Below are 17,710 nucleotides of genomic sequence, written 5' to 3' on the forward strand. Positions count from 1 at the left end.
AGACCCATTGGATAGACTAGAATATGAATTCAATCGAGTTTTTTGCTCACTCTTTTGTTTTATTGATTTTTTTCGATTCTATTTTTTTAATAAGCTAACATTCGAGTTGGTAAAATTTCGAGTTTATTAAAATTTTTATTAAAATTCACAAGTTTAATTTATATATATATATATATATATATATATATATATATATATATATATATAATACACTGTAAGCCTCTTTTGATGTTACAGTTTATTTTTGTAAGATTCAGTCCTATAAAACGTGAACGTGTTATAATGTAGTTTCCTAAAAAAGGAACTGAATGCTATGAATTCAATCGAGTTTTTTGCTCACTCTTTTATTTTATTGATTTTATTGAACTGTGTCAGTGTGTTGTTGTTACACAATGCTGAGTAGCTGCAGGTTGCCTGAGCACCATGGCATTTTGGCACAGGTGTGTGCTGTCACAATGCCTCTGTTCCTCAGTGCCTCGCAAAGCCACGCACAAACAAGCACTAAATATAGACAGACACGAGACACAACTTAATTTTAAATGTTTTATTCTAACAGTTTGCTGAGTCAGTATAAGGGTGTGTGGGCAGTTACAACACACAACAATCACTTACACCTCATTCATCCTATTCACATTCTTTACCCTTCTAAAGGAAGGTCTTTCAACAATGTGTGATCTTTCACCCTTATAAAAGACTTCTTTATTATAATACTTTTTGGAAAATACTAGGGCAGAGAGAGGGCAGCCTATAAAATAAGGCTTAAAATAAGTTTTTTAAGCCTATAAAATAATTGTTATACATAATCACAATATACACAGAGTGTTATTGTCTATAAACCCTCACTGATTTACATTGTACTCAAAGGCAGTTTTGGACTGGGGTACCTGGGGCTCACTAGAGAACCCCACCCCAAGGGTGTATTTAAAACTAGAAAATAAATATTCGAGATGAATAGCCAATTGTCTTTGCATATTGCTCTCTAAGTAATAATAAAAGTTTATTTTAAACTACTCAACTTTTTTTCAAAGATTTTAAAGTTATTTTAAATGTAATTTCAATTGCTGGCAATATTTGTTCTCTGGTTCAGACTGACTCTTGAAACAATATAGCAGAAGTATTTTTTCCTTTGGTTATAGCTTCTGCTAGTCAGAACCAACAGGGAAGAGAAAGGAGCAATTACATTTAGAAATAACATTAAATACCACTAAAATAAATTGCTTAGATTTACCTTTTCTTTCATTATGCAAAGCAGATTTTGGGTCCCACTCAAATGAACATTATGAATGTTTCTTTACTCTGCGGAGGCTCTGCAAGAGTCTTTCATTACTTGATCGCACTCATTTCTGATTTCTAAAACGCACTATGCACAGATCACATACAATGTTAAAAAATAGTTTCTAACAGATAACATTTTTATGTCTTTTCTGTGCTCAAAAGTAGCTGCCGAGTCACACCATTGTGCAAAGCTTATAACAAACAGTGTTACGCAATATGTTGGCGCTATATAAATACATGTTAATTATAATGTGGATAATGTTTCTGTAAACTCTATGGTAGCGGACACTTATCTCTATCTGCATAACAGTTTGCAGACAGTTTTCAGCCTGGAGGTCACTGTGCTAAATATTGGCCAAAAAAAAAGATCACTTTTAAAACAGTTTTTCAATCCAGTTTTCTTCTTCTGAAACAAAGGTGCAGTGTTGGATCTAAGAGAAGGTAGAAGAGGCGTTTGCCTCAAAATTGGTTGGGGGTGCACAAGTAGAGGGGAAGCAACAGAGTCAGCCCAGCAGCAGGGTTGGTAAGTGGTGTGCAGATCAAATAAGGGGGAATATTGGAGGTCTGAGGAGCCCGAGTTGTAAGGTGCCTTAAGGTGGCCAAACATGGAGAGATCCGCTCGTTTGGCGATGTCGCCAACTGAGCAGATCTCTCCCCGATATGCCCACCTTGAGGTGGGCAATATCGGGCTGATCTGATTGTGGGCCCTAGGGCCCAACGATCAGATCCTAACGGTGGCTTTACGGGTGGTCAGATCGCGGGACCGCATCAACGAACAGATGCGGCCATGATCCGACGGGATTTTTAGTCCCATGCAATTCAGATCTTGATTGGGGGAAGCCCGGTCTGGGGGAGCCCATACACGGGCCAATAAGCTACTGACTTGGTCTGTCGGCAGCTTTTATCGGCCCGTGTATGGCCACCTTTACGGGCCAAGCATAGTGGGGTGCTTTTGAGCTTGCATTGTCCTTTAAGCAGTGCTTTATGAAAGCTTATTCAGCATTTACATTGGTCCTTGCCCAAGTGGAGCTTACGATCTAAAGGCTCTAATGTGCACAAATACACTTGTGTCAATTTAATCGAAAAGACGTTTAACCTGCTTCTGTATTCTTGAGTATGGGAAGAAAGCCCCAATCCACGCAGAGCAGCAAGGCAACAGTGCTAACAACTCAGCCCATTACTAGTTGCATTGAATGAATAATAAAGCATCACGCCAGGAGCATGCTCAGTTGGGGCTGCCAGTGCTGCTCTTACTAAAGCAAAATGAAAGAGGTGGAAAACAAACTGTTTGCAGAATGTACTTTGTAGAAAAATAATAAAATATAAAAAAAGCAGCAATAGGAGAAATTATTACTATTTAGAAATAATTCTAAGCTATTTGCTGGTTGGCTACTATAGATTACTACTGCTGTAAAATGGCCCAGTAATGATAAATAAGCATCACATTCTGTTGTCGAGGTGTAGCGTATATTGTACCTTTTAGGTAGATTGCTAGGGTGGGTGAGATATCCGTCTATAATGTTTCAAATATACACTGCTAATTTATTGCGCCATCTGCTGACAGTTTATTGAATTACCTGGTAACTGAACATTGATTTTAATTTTCACTTGCTGCTATACCATGTATATACTGCTGAAAGGCTAAATAAAAATGAAGAGCAATTGCACATTGTCTCAGAATATCTTTGTCTATATCATAAGGTGAACTATCCCTTTAATATAAATAGGTAGGCTTAGAAATAGCCTGGTGTATTTCATCTCTAACCAGGCCTGGCAATCTGTGGGTTCTGGCAAATGCCAGAGGGGCTGCTATAAGGTGCCATAGAAAGTCACTATTTAGTGGGCTGGTGGGGGCTGTTTGGGCCTCTGTGTACCTGTAATGTCAGGGCCTATTTTAATTCTCAGTCCGGACCTGTCTCTAACCATGTTCTGCTAAGCTTCCTTATAGCTAGTATGTAGAGATGCCATAAAACTAAGCACCATTTAGCAGAAATAGTTTAGGGTACAGTGACCTTTTAAACAAATGTTTCTTTAACAGTTCCACTTTTTATTTGTACCCCTCATAAAAATATTGCCCTGTCATTATGTTTCCCCCTTCCCTTGCTTTCCACACATTATATCCTTCCCAGTTGCAAAATAAACAGCCCCAGATAACTTCCACTTTTATCATTTGTTAAAAACCCTACCAAACCACCAAACTAGTGCCAGGATTTGCACAGTATATGGCTGAGCCACCACCTAATGTAGGCAGACAAACCATTTTCCTCTGTTTCCCCTTAAAATTGCGCCTCCCGGTGGAAAAATTCAGACCACATTTGTTACTTCAGATTTTATTTTGATACCAAATCTCTTCCTGGAGACATTTTAGAACTGTATCAGAGATATAACCACATTCCCTTCAATTTCTATCCTGTCAATCATCTGTAACATGGAGTAACGATGTGCAAAGTCACAGAATTGCTGCCCATTCACAAAAACTGTGAAGCGATCCATCCCGCAGCGAAGGGAAATCTGAAAAGGGACAGCAGCAAATATTAATTAGGAATGTTCTACACATGTAACAAGCAGATCTGCACTGTCTGTAAAAAGTGGGGGTGAGGCTGTCAGAAATATGGAAGGAGATATGGAAGCTAAAATGAGAAACTGAAAGAAATTAATTACTTTATCTTCCCATAAACCCAATCAAATTAGGACAGGTGGTATTCCCTCTCTCTTGGTTTTCTTTTGTTTTCATTAGGTTAATTATTATCATAATCTCTACCTTTATTTCTATAAGAATAATAATTATTTTTATAGAATAATAATAATAATAATAATAATAATAATGGAATAATAACAAGTAAAATGAGAAGCAAAGGCTGGAAAAGGCAAACGGAAAGAAAGCTGGTATGAAGATTTTAGTAGTCTGATACAAACATCAAAATATTGTCCAGGTCTGAATGGATTGTAGGAGAGTTGCCTCTCTTCTTGTCCCCAGGAGCCTCCAAGTCGGCTGTTCCTCACCACTGAATTCTCAGTCAACCGGGGGTTAAAATGCAAAGCAACATCATTGGAAGATCCCGCCTTAAAGTTTATATGGAACCTAAAGGATTTGGACTATTAGTTACAGCAGAACATAATTATTTGCATATAGTTTCAAATCTTTTTGAGAATTGTGCTGAAGTGAAATGTTTCTCCCTTCATATAGTTTAGTGTTGATATACAAACATGACAATCCAAACTCCATACAGACAGTGAGTGCTCGGGTGAGAATCAGCATTTCCACTGCTGCTCACCACTGAATCCCCATGCAACTTTTGAATGTTTCTTCACGCTCATCCTTTTATTTCATTATATGCTTATACTGTATTTAGCTCTATACATTTTTGTGTGTGCTGATTTATTTGTACAGTACTTTCATTTACTAGGGCAGGGCTGTTAAACTGTAGGCTTGTGAGCTGGATGTGGGCCTCCAAATACATGAAATTGTGGCTAACTGGCCTATGCCATGGAAAATTTTGGAAAGCGCTGTACTTAGGATTTACTGGCCCAGCCACAATGTGATTAGATGTCTGTATTAAACTCCAATGTATAGAGGCAGTATCATGAGAATCCTTACCTTTCTGCACCTTCTGGAATAAACCCTCTTATGATCACTGTCTTTCTTGGTGACATCCCTCCCTGGATGGTGCCATAATATGGTATTGGCTAGAAAAGAGGTTTAAAGAGTATTAGGAGAGAATATTGACAAGTTAAATAAAGATGGAGTAATTTCTTTTGAAAAGTGACTGGGTGTTTATTATTACTATTAGCAGAGCTGTATTTAGTTCCATTGCTGTCCTAGGTGCTAGACTAGAACCCAAACCTTCTGTTGGTCATTGCTGGAAAAGCACGTATCCCCCCAACACACACACACACCTCTGTAGCAGGATTTAGCAGCAAGTGTGTGGCTGTGGGCTAGGGGAATTTATTTAGGCTGTTTACCATAAAGATACCCATGGGCTGCCGCCCTAAAGCTGCCATCCTAGGCACAGGTCCATGGGTACCTACACATTTCCCATGGCTATTGTCAAAATATATTTCATGATGCTGTATAGAAATTAAAGGAGAAGGAAAGGCTTGGGGCACTTGGGGGGTGCGAAATGTAAGGCATCCCCAAGTGATTGTATTGACTTACCTGAAATCCCGGGCCAGTGCTCCTATCAGCAGAAAACTGCACCGGCCTTGGGTTATACCAGTGAGCACCACAGAGAGATCCTCATCCATCTTCCTTTTTGTTCGCGCGGCTGCGTATGCGCAGTAGAACGAAAAGCTCAACTTTAACTAAAAAGTCAGCTATTTCATTCAACTGCGCATGAATTTGCCCTGGGAAATTTGAAGACAGAAGAAGAAGGAAGTGGGTCGCTCCGTTGTGGTCACTGTTATAACCCCGGGCTGGTGCAGTTTTCACTGGCCCTGGGTTTCAGGCAGTCATTTTAAACTGCAATGTGTTTATTATAGCAGTGTAGGCACACTAAATGTTTCGGGCATAACCCTTTATCAAGTGTAATGCAAGCAAGGCATTGTGGGAATTATATATAAATAACAAATAACTACATGCTTTGCACATCCCTGGGTAGGCTATGATATAGCAGTACCAATTGACATGGTTTGGACTATTTCTTCTGACTATTTCTTTGGTCTTATTAATCAAGAACAGGCTGAAAGAGGCAGTCTTCTTGATGGTTTTGGATATTTGGACTTGGACACTATGGACTATGAAATATTCAAGACTAACACTGATTTTTCAGAATTTTTTGAATTTTTAAATTCTTTTGAATTTTTTTGTATTTTGGATTAAGTTTGTGTAATCATTATATAAATATAATTCCACACTGGCACTTTAAGTGGGGGGTGGTGTCTTGTTCCCAAGAAGGTATTTAATTCCCACAATGCCTTGCTTGCATTACACTTGATAAAGGGTTATGCCCGAAACATGTAGTGTGATTACACTGCTATAATAAAAACATTGCAGTTTAAAATTACTGCCTGAAGCTATTTTGATTCAACCACTATTCTTTGGATTATGCACTGAGGTGTAACACAGACACCTTCTGAATCCTACAGCTATAATTAGTGAAGACTTTTGGAAACTGAATCATACCTGTTCATATTAAGTCAATACAATCACTTGGGGGTGCCTAACATCTGGCACCCCCAAGTGCACCAAGCCTTTCCTTCTCCTTTAAGGCAGCAAAGAGAACAAACACTGAACCAGACAAGACAGTAAAGTGGAGTCTGGTAACTGGTGGTTGGGGGGGGGTGATGGTGTCAGCAGAATGAGTGAAAATGGTCCAAATACTCACTGGGTTATACACAGGTCCTCCCATTACCTGCAAACAAGAGAGGAATTCGTAAGGGTGCGTGTATATACACAAAAATACATAAGCTTTATTACACAATGATGCACAAGTCCACTAGCAGATGCCTAACACACTATGTAATAAAAGTTGCAAAGCTTGCATTAGTGACCCGAGCTCTAGTAACCCATAGCAACCAATTGGCAAGAAGCATTTCCTGATCACCTTTTCAAAAGCAAGCATCTGCTAAAGGTTACTAGTCCTGGTGGAAACTTTGTAACTTGTATTACAATACCCATAAAGCAATTACTGTGCACAAGCATGCATGTATCAGAATGTATTTTTATTCTCTACAAAAGATTTTAAGGGACTTTCATATGCAATTCAGACCATTCAAATGGATTATAAAGAATTCTACTGGTTTGCTGTTTAATGAGAATCCTTATACTAACAATTTACCTTGGCAGCTGCCTGGCACTGTGACCCCCACCACCAGAGTTTTTTTTTCTTTTAGCCCCAATATACAGGTTCCAACCTCTCCCCAACTACAACACCCTGACTTCTTCATTGTACCTCCTGAACTACAGAGCTGTTCAATAATGATGCTGGCATCTATGTTTGGTGGTATCACTCTTGTTCTGAGTTTGGATGATGGTGTTTGGTGAGCAAGTGCATGTGCAATGGAATCTCCCCCTTGGTCTTGAGAGCAAAGCAGACACTACTGATTGCTAATCACTGACATCCAACCTGGCAATGGAAGTGAAGCCACATAATGGTCACAAACCATGCTACAAAGTGCTGCAGTTTGTGAAGCATTACATGATAACAGTAAAGGGAAAAAAATGGGTGACGCAGCTGGAGTAGAGACCAGTCCATGTACTGGGGTTAATTATTAAATATTAAAATATGTATGCATTGTAGCCCATACTACATTTAAATTTGATCTGCAGAAGTTCAATACCTCACTTTACATGTGTGCATCATGTGCAGCCATGGCTTTCTGCAAGCACCCAGTGTGAGTAATAAAAGAATATTTAGGTGTGTAGCTCTCTGTCACACTATGTTTTAGGCAATGATATGGTGAGACGCGATTTCTGAGACACATGATCAGTGAGAACAGAGCAACATCACACAACACACGCAAACCATTTGTAAATTAAAGAATGTGACATTATTAATTCACACAAGATAAGACTATGTATGCAGCCTCTCTTATGTTATGCCAAAAATGAATAGTGAGGTATTTCATGAGACAGACCACACAAACTATGCCAACCTGAGTCACCCTAGTAAATAAAACACCCCCAAGTCCCACTAATCAAGTTGACATGTGAAGGCAGAGGTTGTAAGGGTAATGGTGATACAATTGGACCCCATCGACTGATCTCACATCCACATTATCTGTTGTTTGTGATCTTCAGCAATTTTAGATATTTTTCAATAATAAAAATCAACTTGCATCCATAAAAACATACATTTACACAAATACACTCTGTACAATGCATACATACAGTACAAACATACAAACATATACACACATGAAATCTCAGAAATGGAAAGCATTTGTTTTACTCACAGGTAAGTTGCCAGCTGGGTAAACTGGTAATGGCATCACCCCCTGATTGGAAACAAAAGAACACATAAATATGGTATTCCCTCACAGGTCCTATTTACCCTATTTGTGCAGCAGTACTTACCCCTTGATTTGGGAACATGGGAGCCATTGGACCCTGTAAAGAACACATAAATAGTTTGACTTATGCAGATTAAATGAGTGTCTGACAAATAACGCCATCAGCTGTACAAAGATTTGCTGAATTTTTGTTTCCCATGCCAATATTACCAGCTCAGCAACTTTTCTTAACTAATATTTCCTCGTGCCAAGCACTAACCACTAGTAGTGAGCAAAATGTTTCAGGAGTGGCTTGTGGTAAATTCCGTATTTCACTATTGGTAAATATTTTTGCCAAACTGCCTTAAACTTTCTCCCTAATGTATTTTGTGCAAAAAAGTTGCTATGAAAAAAACACATTTAAGCTGGCCACAGACGCAAAGATCCGATCGTACGAATCAACATACGATCGGACTTTCCCATCTCCCGACCTGCCACTAACCATTCAGATCAAATAAAGTAGTAAAAGAACAGATCAGTCGATGTTCTGCCCCTGACAGCAATCGTACGATAGTTATGTCCGACAAAAGCTAGTGACATTCTCCCTCTGAAAATCGTACGATCGGCAATACATACAGAGATATTATCGGCAGCCGACATAAATCTTTTAACCTGTCCGATCGACCAAACGACCAATCTCCGCCGGACGAAAAATGTTGGGACTCTCCACACACAGTCCGAAAATCAGATCTTTGCGTCTATGGCCAGCTTAAGACTCAAATGCAGTAAAAGTCCACACAAAAACACCAGTTGCTTTCACTGCTTTAGGTGAGTTTTCACTATTTAGCTAAACAAAATTTGCTCATCGCTACTAACCACTAATACTGCCATAGTAATACACAAGGTTCAGTTATTACTAAGCAGCCTGTAAACTCATGCTTTTCCTCTGATAGTGCTCTGTTAACGGGAGCAGGGTGTTACAATAAATTAGCAAAAAGAGCAATTGCACAGGACCAGCTACAGTAGGTCAGGGGCTCAACTTCAGCCCTTTTATCAGATGGGCAGACTGGTAACTGTGTATCATTACTGGTTGGAAACAAAAGCGCTTAATTTTGCTGTTCCTCCACAGAGTCTATTTTCCTTATCCGTTTTACAGTACTTACCCCTGGATGTGGAAAGCTGGGTGCTGGCATAGGAGCCTGTAAAAAAACACATAAATGGCATGATTTATACACAATAATCAAGTGCCTTAGATAATGTCAGTCCCATCAGCAATACACAAATGTATTGAACGTTTACCCATTACCAGTAGGTCGCCAATTTAAAATTTGCCTTGACTAATAATAACCCTTTCAAATTTCAGTTTTATTATTATATATATATATATATATATATATATATATATATATATATATATATATATATATATATATATATATATATATATATATATATATATATATATATATATATGATTTTAGTTAGAGTAAAACTATTTAATAGTGAAGAGTGACTGAAGCCTATGAGAGTACACAAGTCACATGGCTGAGGGCACCTGGAAACTAAGAACATGTCTAACCCCATGTCAAAATTAAATATTAAAAAATCTGCTTGCTCTTTTGAAAAATGGATTTCAATGCAGGATTCTGCTGGAGGAGCACTCTAAATGGATGCATTTTGTAAAATAACATGTTTTCCCATGACAAAATCCCTTTTAAGTGTGCTAGGATTTGTAGTCCAACGACAACTGAGTGAAGTGTATTTGTTTTAAAACCCCCTTTAAAGCAATGCTTATCCTATTTTGATAAATCCAAAGTAAACCATGCTAGCATTCCAAAATAATTAATAATATAATTAATTAATAATTTAGTCACTGGTTGGCTCCATTTCATTACAATGTGGTTGCTAGAACTTTACCACTTGGAAATTCTACTTTGCATTTTCAAATCATATACTTTAAATAGCCCCATACTCACTGCTGCCATTCCACCACCACCACCACCTCCAGCAATGGTCAGAGCCTGAACAGACACATCCCCACTGACTTGCAAACTGTTCACACGCTCCAGTGGCATACGATGTTTGAACTTATAGAAGGAAGAGCCATTCACAGTAATCTAGCAGGGAGGGAGAAAAAAGCATCAGCTAAAACAAAACTTTTTTCAACCAGACAGCACATGCTTATCATAGTCAGCACCCAAGCAATTAAACGTGCAGTGTAACAATAAGAACATATAAGCACTCCACTAGTGAAAGAAGATGACGTTGCTAAAAAATTGCTTAATAAGTATGAAGTTCTGTAGTACCCACAAGTCAAGTGCAAGTATTTGAAGGGTTAAGTCTTTTTATAGGGGAAAAAACTTGGCAGAGCTAATTATACTATATAAGTGTGCCATGCTTAACATGGAAAAGGACGACTATACACCATATTGCATTCCTGCCCTGCATGATAATCACTAGTTCAAGTTTTTTAAGAGAATTACAATTTAAAAAGTAGTTTAAAGTTGTTCTTTTTTGCATCAGACTAGTAGACTGAATCCTAGGACCCTAAATCCTGCTATGGAGAGAGCGGGAGCTGAGAATCTCTGGTGTAAATCTCAGATAGAGCAGATAGGTCTCACAATACTAGCAGTAGATCTGCCTCACCTCAAAGCTGCTGCTGTTGATCATGAATGCCAGTTCAAAGCTCTTTCCTTTGCGAAAAGGAAAGGAATCCTTTTTTTTCTCCTCAGAACCCCAGGAGCCCCCAATCATACTGTTAAACACAACTTTGTCCTTGCCATCAAAGCGAGGATTAAAGTGGCAGGCGACATCTGCTCCATCATGTTGACCACAAGTAAAATTCACAGCGAACCTGGAGAGAACAAAAAGGCAGTGACAGGAAATAAGTATTATTTATAATAGCTCCATCGTCTCCCATAGCATTTAACTGTGCAAAGAGGATATGTACACAAGTTAAAACAGTTAATAAATGGCTATAATAACATCTCACTGAATCACACATTGTTGCAATGTCAAAAGACAATAGGGCAAGGGTCCTGCTCACACGATCTTACAATCTAAAGTGAAGGGGAGTGAGATATAAGGCAGTGGGTGATGTGTGTGGTTATAGAGATCCTGTCAGTCTAGATATTGGCAGTAATAGTGCAGTGAAAATTTGGTAAGCCAGGAATTAGATAGTCAAGGACAAAGCTATAAAAACATTAAATCTAAAGGTGTATTTGGTAATTAATGAGATGATATACAGTATGGTGGTGCAACATTGCTGAGTGCTTGGTTAGTTTGTACAGTATGAAGGATTCAGGGATTTGTCCAAATCCCAAATAGTGAATTCAGCACATTCAGGGAGCGGGTCTGGGTGGGTGGGTTTTTTCCCTGGTCTTCTGCCGGTCCAGTCTGACCCTGTACCCAATTGATTTTAGGCCAGATATCAGTCAGGCAGACCTTTGGCTGGCACCATTAACAGGCTAATAAGCTGCCAACTGGAACTTTTGAAAGTCTGCAACTTTTATTGGCCCTATTTATTGCATGGCTGCAAGAATTTGTGAGCAACTAGATGTTGGGAGTTAATGAGATGGCAAAGTCCAAAACAATTGCTAAGCAGAGGACATTAGGAACTTGGATATATTGTTATCATATTGTTATTTCAGGCAGAAGACCAGATACGGAATGTGGAAAGATGAGAAAACATAAATGAAGAAATCACTGTCAACAGAAATTGGCAGTCAGTGATGCAGGCTAGAAGGGAGGAAAGGACAGGAGTGAAAAGGCAGATCTGAAAATCATCTGGATAAAAATGGCACAGAAATCCAAAAGAGCTAACCAATACCAGTAGTGTAGTTTGTAATTTGAGAAAAGTAATAAAGACAGCAATGGTTAAGAAAAGCACGTCTAATATCACTGCTTGCTGTCTAAGATGCAGTTCACACTGCAGTAAAGTAGCAATTTTATCATTAATATTCTACATATTCAGCATAATAAAGTGACAGTAACAAATATGAAAGTAAGTAATTAAAATATAATGTACTGTTGCCTTGCATAGCAGATATCAGATAAGCTTTGTAGAATATGGTTAGGTTTCCTGTGTTAAAAAGTAAACTAATTGTATTCCACGGACTTACTGGCTGCCCCCATGGCTACACAGCAGCACAAAGCAAAATGAGCCATGGGCCATAGCCTCAAAATTAGTTTGAAAAACAGGGATCAGCGGGCAGTAGGATTGATGTGAGTGTTAGTTATATAGGTGGCAGCATATAGAAGGCTTAGCAGTGCACCATTGCAAGAAATATCATGTAATATTTCCTGCAATAGTTGAACCAGGAGAAAGCTGTATCGTGCCATGCTGAGTAATAAAAAGTTAAATTAAGCTGAGAAGAGATAAGCATGGAGGGAAATATCAGCTAGATAAGACTTATCTCTGAAGGAGAAGTCATTAATTTATAGCCCCTGTTTTTATGACACCTGCAGACAGGATTAACATGAGAAGATGGCCTCTGTACAGTTTAACACTTTTAATGCCATGATAAGAGAAGAGTTTCTTTCAATTCAGCTCATTTGCTTTTGCGCCACAGACCTCCAATTGCCATGCTGGAATGACCCATCCAACCCATAAACATCTTTATTTTTCACTCTTTTTTAATGACTCGTTTGGTATCTTTCTGTCAAGCAACTACTATCTGGTTCTGAGCTAAGTAACAGGCAAACGATGGCTGCTTTCACATTATTATCATACAGGGCAAGTTCTATGCACTTGGCACCACATAATTGTCTTACCAAAAGACATGGGGATCAAATTATCAAAACAGTTCTGTGTAACATAACCCCAAACCCTGATCAGTCAGTTTGTCTGAAATCGTATTCTGCCCTAAAAAAAAACAAAACACGCACCTGCAGCCTATTACACACAGATTTGTTTAAGTGAACACACATTCCCAGCATGCTCTTTGGACCTCCTGTCCTGACCCCACTGACAAAGAGAGCAGGGTCTTAGCCCACACCTCATTTTCGAGGCACTGCAGCATAATCAGCAGGCTGCACAGAGAGAAAGAAAGCTTCTCCACTTCCTAACAAGTCATTCTATCCCTTAAAGGGGCAGTATATGCCCTTGTCCAACATAAATGCAATGAATAGGCCTTGTGCTTAACATACTTTGTGTTTATTGTTTTAATCACAATGTATGTTTTTTTGTTATTTCTTGAGCCAAACATGGAAACTCAAGCTACTCCATGTTTGATCCCTGCAAGGAAATCATTTGATTAGCAGTGTACATATAATCTCCCTGCATAATGGACTTCTGCTTATCTGTAAGACAAAACAGTCACAACAAAGGGGCAAGGGAGAGGGTTGTTGACGGGTAACATAATTATGCACCTCACAAAAGCCAAACATGGAGTAGATCCAGTTTTCCTTTTTAGCTCAAGCAATAATAGAAATAGAGAGCTGATCACAATAAGTGGTTTTTCATTACTGGTGTTTCTTTTAAATTTGATTGCAGGGGGAGAGGCCTATTTTGGCCGTTTATTACAGAGGTCCTGCACATACATACCTGGTGATGTTGTTAGGGATAGTCCCCTGAACGTAGACAGACATCCCAGCACGTAGACCTCCATGGATAGGAGTCCTAAATGGGATGGCCTGGGAAAGGAAGAGGGTTTGTAAGAACAAGAAATAATGTACATATGAAAAGAAATTGAGCAAACACTGAAATCTGAAAAGGTGTAAGGGCAACAAGAGGAAAAAAAAAGAGAAATGGGTGTCTATAGTCATCATATAGTATATATAGTGATATAGTATAGTAATAGTCCCATGTCATTTCCATTGTAGTCTATAAAAAACTGTAAAATAAAAAATGACACATATGGAGAAAATTTCAATGTTAAGAGTAGGGGAGAGGTCATTAATGGGGTAGCCCTGTGCAACAAACACCAAGCCATACTACAGATACCATAGGGATAAGGCATTTTGTGACAATGTACAAAAACAATAAGGAACACATACTGTAGGTACAATTTAAAGCCCAGAATATTTTTATTACAGAAGGATGCAGTTTAGACTTTGAAGACAGAAAAGATGTAGAAGAATACCACTACTTACTGGATTATAAAAAGGCTGATAGCCGGGTGCTGCTACATAAGCCATTTTGGTGCTTCTGGGATTGTAATCTGGGTGCAGAGCTCTGCTTATATACACAAACAGGTACTGGGTGGGGTGATTTGCTCTAGCGACCTTTGTTCTTTATTTATTCCATCACTGAGCAATTCGCTACAACTTTGTTCTTGCACCAGAGAGCGCAACAGTTTTTGTGTACACTACTACCTGTCATAAAGAAGGGTTTGGAGCAGTTATATTCTTATCACATGCAACCTGCTGTCTGGTCCTAGTGGCTGCACTTTATCCCTGGTTACACGTGTTACATAGCACATAACGGATAAAAGAGCATTGTATTGGACAGGGCTTATCTGTTATGTGCTATGTAACCTGAGCCTTTTTTTCGGCTTGAATGACTGCCCCCAAAGCTACACAGCAGCTTGTTTATATTATCTATAGTGGTCTTTCTGAAGCAAACACACAGCTTTTACCAGTGCATGCTAAGGGCAGGGGCAGATTCGGGGAGATTTAGTCGCCTAGCGACTAATCGCCTCTTCTGCGAGGTGACAATCTCCCCGAACTGCCTTCCGCCTGCTATAATGAGAAAATGTCAGCGCAATGGCACTCGCGGCACTTCGATTTCCAAAGTCGCCCGAAGTTGCCTCACGAGGAAACTTCGGGCGACTTCGGATATCGAACCGCCGCGAGTGCATTGGCGCAGGGATTTTTCATTTTAGCAGGCGGAAGGCAGTTCGGGCAGATTGCCGCCCTAACAGAAGAGGCGATTAGTCACCAGGTCGACTAAATGTCCCCGAATCTGCCCGTTTGCCCAGTATATTATATGTTAATTACTTTAAAACACTTTAATCTTTTGCTGTTCCTTTATAGATAATAATGCGACATTTTGTGCATTAAGGTATGAAAAAAGGCCTTTCCCTTTAAACAAAATAGGGATTGTTTGTCCTTATAGTGCAATATTTTTAAGATGGCCAACTACGTCAAAATCATCCCTTAACTCACTTTCATCTGATTCATTAAGAATTCTTCTGCTTCATTATACAATTTACACAGGGATTAAGTTTTACCTGCAACTTACTTGCTGCTTTCAAGGTTAAAACTCCCAAATATGGTTGCCCACAAAATGTCTCAATGTCCTTAAAGGAACAGTAACATCAAAAAATAAAAGTGTTTTAAAGTAATGAAAATATAATGCAGTGTTGCCCTGCACTGGTAAAACTGGTGTGTTTGCTTAAGAAAAACTACTATTGTTTATATAAATAAGCTGCTGTGTAGCAATGGGGGCAGCCATTCAAAGGAGAAAAGGCTCAGGTTACACTGCAGATAACAGATAAGCTCTGTCTGTCTAATGGTGTTATCTGTTATCCATTATTTATCCTGTGCCATATAGCCGTTTTTCAATTTCCGCCATTGCTACTCAGCAGCTTGTTTATATGAACTATAGTAGTGTTTCTGAAGCAAACAGAACAGTTTTACCAGTGCAGGGCAACAGTACATGATATTTTCATTACTTTAAAACACTTACATTTTTTGGTGTTACTGTTCCTTTAATATACTAATAATGGGTTGAGTGCAGAGGACCTATTTGTCTGATTTTATGGTCACAGCCTTATTGCACCCCCGCCTAACCTCTCTATACCTAATTCCTGCGCCATTCCTAGGGTGATTTCCCTAACAAATTCAAGAATTTTATGTATCCACTCAACCTCCAATGAAAAGCCTGAAAGGAACAAGCTGGGTGACCTTCCTATATCAAAATAAACAGAATATTTTTTTCGACCCAAGAGAACAATTACAAGATTGATTCTAAACACATGTATTATTCAGTGAGAGAACAGAAACCTGCATAATAGAAATGTATTCATTGTTTTCAGTTTAACCTGATTTATAGCTACAGGGATAGAAATACCAACAGGCATCAATGGTGTTACAAAAGTAATTTTGCTAGTAAAGCAGCTTCAAAATATCAATGCACTGTCATGCTAAGCATCTACTATGCTGCAGAGCCCTCTGATACACAGTGAACAAATGGAGCATCTGAAAGGGGCAGGCAATATAAGGGTTCTGATGGCAGATTAGGAGGAATGCCAGTGTAGAACTGAGGTAAGGGATCAAAGCACTTTACTGTACACCACTAGCTGCATGTAATCCTGTTCAGCAATCTTGTTCTGTATTTAATGATAAAATGATGCTGTTTTTTTTCTAAGATGGCAAAAGGGCTTGCTTTTGAGCACAGGCATATAAATGTCGGCAGTGCAATGCAGTACAAAGGCTCCCATAGATCCAGAGTTTCATCATGGAAAAGTAATAAACTTTAGAATTACTCATAAATCACAAGTGACCTTTGAGTTAGCTTGGTGTGTTTTGTAGGGGTTGGGCTGCAAAGCAAATAGTCTTATCACTTTATCAGTTAGGAGTGACCAGGAAACCCCACAGTTTAAACCTACTATAATAAAACCATGTGTGACAGAGAGAAGCTGGAATGTAGTCAAGATACTTAAGTCAATTGATGATACAAAAATAGGTACATTATTCTTCTGCCGCAGATGGAGTAGAGGACAGTTAATATAAATGAGAATTATAATATATATATATTTAACCACATACGTCTCCCCAAACCTCTAGGTATATATACAGTTCTTGCATCTACAATAATAGTTCACAAAAAGTCCAGTTAAATCCTAATTCCATTGTGGATATTCCAGATCGAATCAAGGACCGCATCTGTGTGGGTAATGTGATCCTCGTCTTTATGGCCTACATTACCAGCAATTGTGATCCGATTGTTTGTCCAAGGGCCAAACGATTGGATCAGCCCGAGTGTGAGATATACTTTCATGGCAAGCTTACAGGACCCCTTACAAATTCAAAGACACCTGTAATAAATGCATGTTGCAATCAGTGCAGCCATGGGGTGGATAAATGGGAACTGAAACTAAACAAAGAAATGCTACAACTTAAGTTTGGGCTTCCGAAATAGAACCCAGGCCACTAAAACCCTTAGCAATGAAGATTTGTGCCTCTGAAGATGGCCCCAGCAGCTCTCCATCGAACGTAGACAGACTTGCAATATACAAAATAAAGTTCATGATACAAGTCTGATTACTAATGAATTCTTATTTAAATTCCATGGCAGCACAGAGACCAGTGCCTTTTGCATCAGAACTGATTAATAGCATCAGCTCCTATGGCCAATGTATTTATAATTCCCCACAACTTCCAAGCGTAGCTTCTAAACAGCAGCCCCTCAGCTCACTAAGCATGTTCAGTCTCACCGACACAAAAAATGGCCCGAAAATATCAGAGGAAGGGGTCAAATGCTGTGGAGAAATGTCAAGGCACGAATCATTACTGTTATAGCGCTGTGGAACCCCTTGGGTTATGAAATGCTAAATAAGAT

The 17,710-nt window shown here is 39.0% G+C and overlaps 1 protein-coding gene across 1 annotated transcript; it reads right to left on the reverse strand.

Moving 5' to 3' along the window:
• Positions 1 to 3,589: 3,589 nt before the first annotated feature.
• lgals4.1.L (lectin, galactoside-binding, soluble, 4, gene 1 L homeolog) lies at positions 3,590 to 14,351 on the reverse strand. Its single transcript, NM_001088735.1, has 11 exons — positions 14,299 to 14,351; positions 13,751 to 13,839; positions 10,852 to 11,059; positions 10,182 to 10,322; positions 9,369 to 9,404; positions 8,291 to 8,323; positions 8,170 to 8,211; positions 6,600 to 6,626; positions 4,874 to 4,962; positions 4,192 to 4,357; positions 3,590 to 3,786 (listed from the first exon to the last, which is right to left on the reverse strand). The coding sequence occupies exons 1-11, from the start codon at positions 14,341 to 14,343 to the stop codon at positions 3,640 to 3,642; spliced, it is 1,023 nt and encodes a 340-aa protein (NP_001082204.1). The 5' UTR covers positions 14,344 to 14,351; the 3' UTR covers positions 3,590 to 3,639.
• Between the last annotated feature and the right edge of the window lie 3,359 nt (positions 14,352 to 17,710).

The sequence above is a fragment of the Xenopus laevis genome, chromosome 8L, assembly GCF_017654675.1.
Source record: "Xenopus laevis strain J_2021 chromosome 8L, Xenopus_laevis_v10.1, whole genome shotgun sequence".
Lineage (NCBI taxonomy): Eukaryota > Metazoa > Chordata > Amphibia > Anura > Pipidae > Xenopus > Xenopus laevis.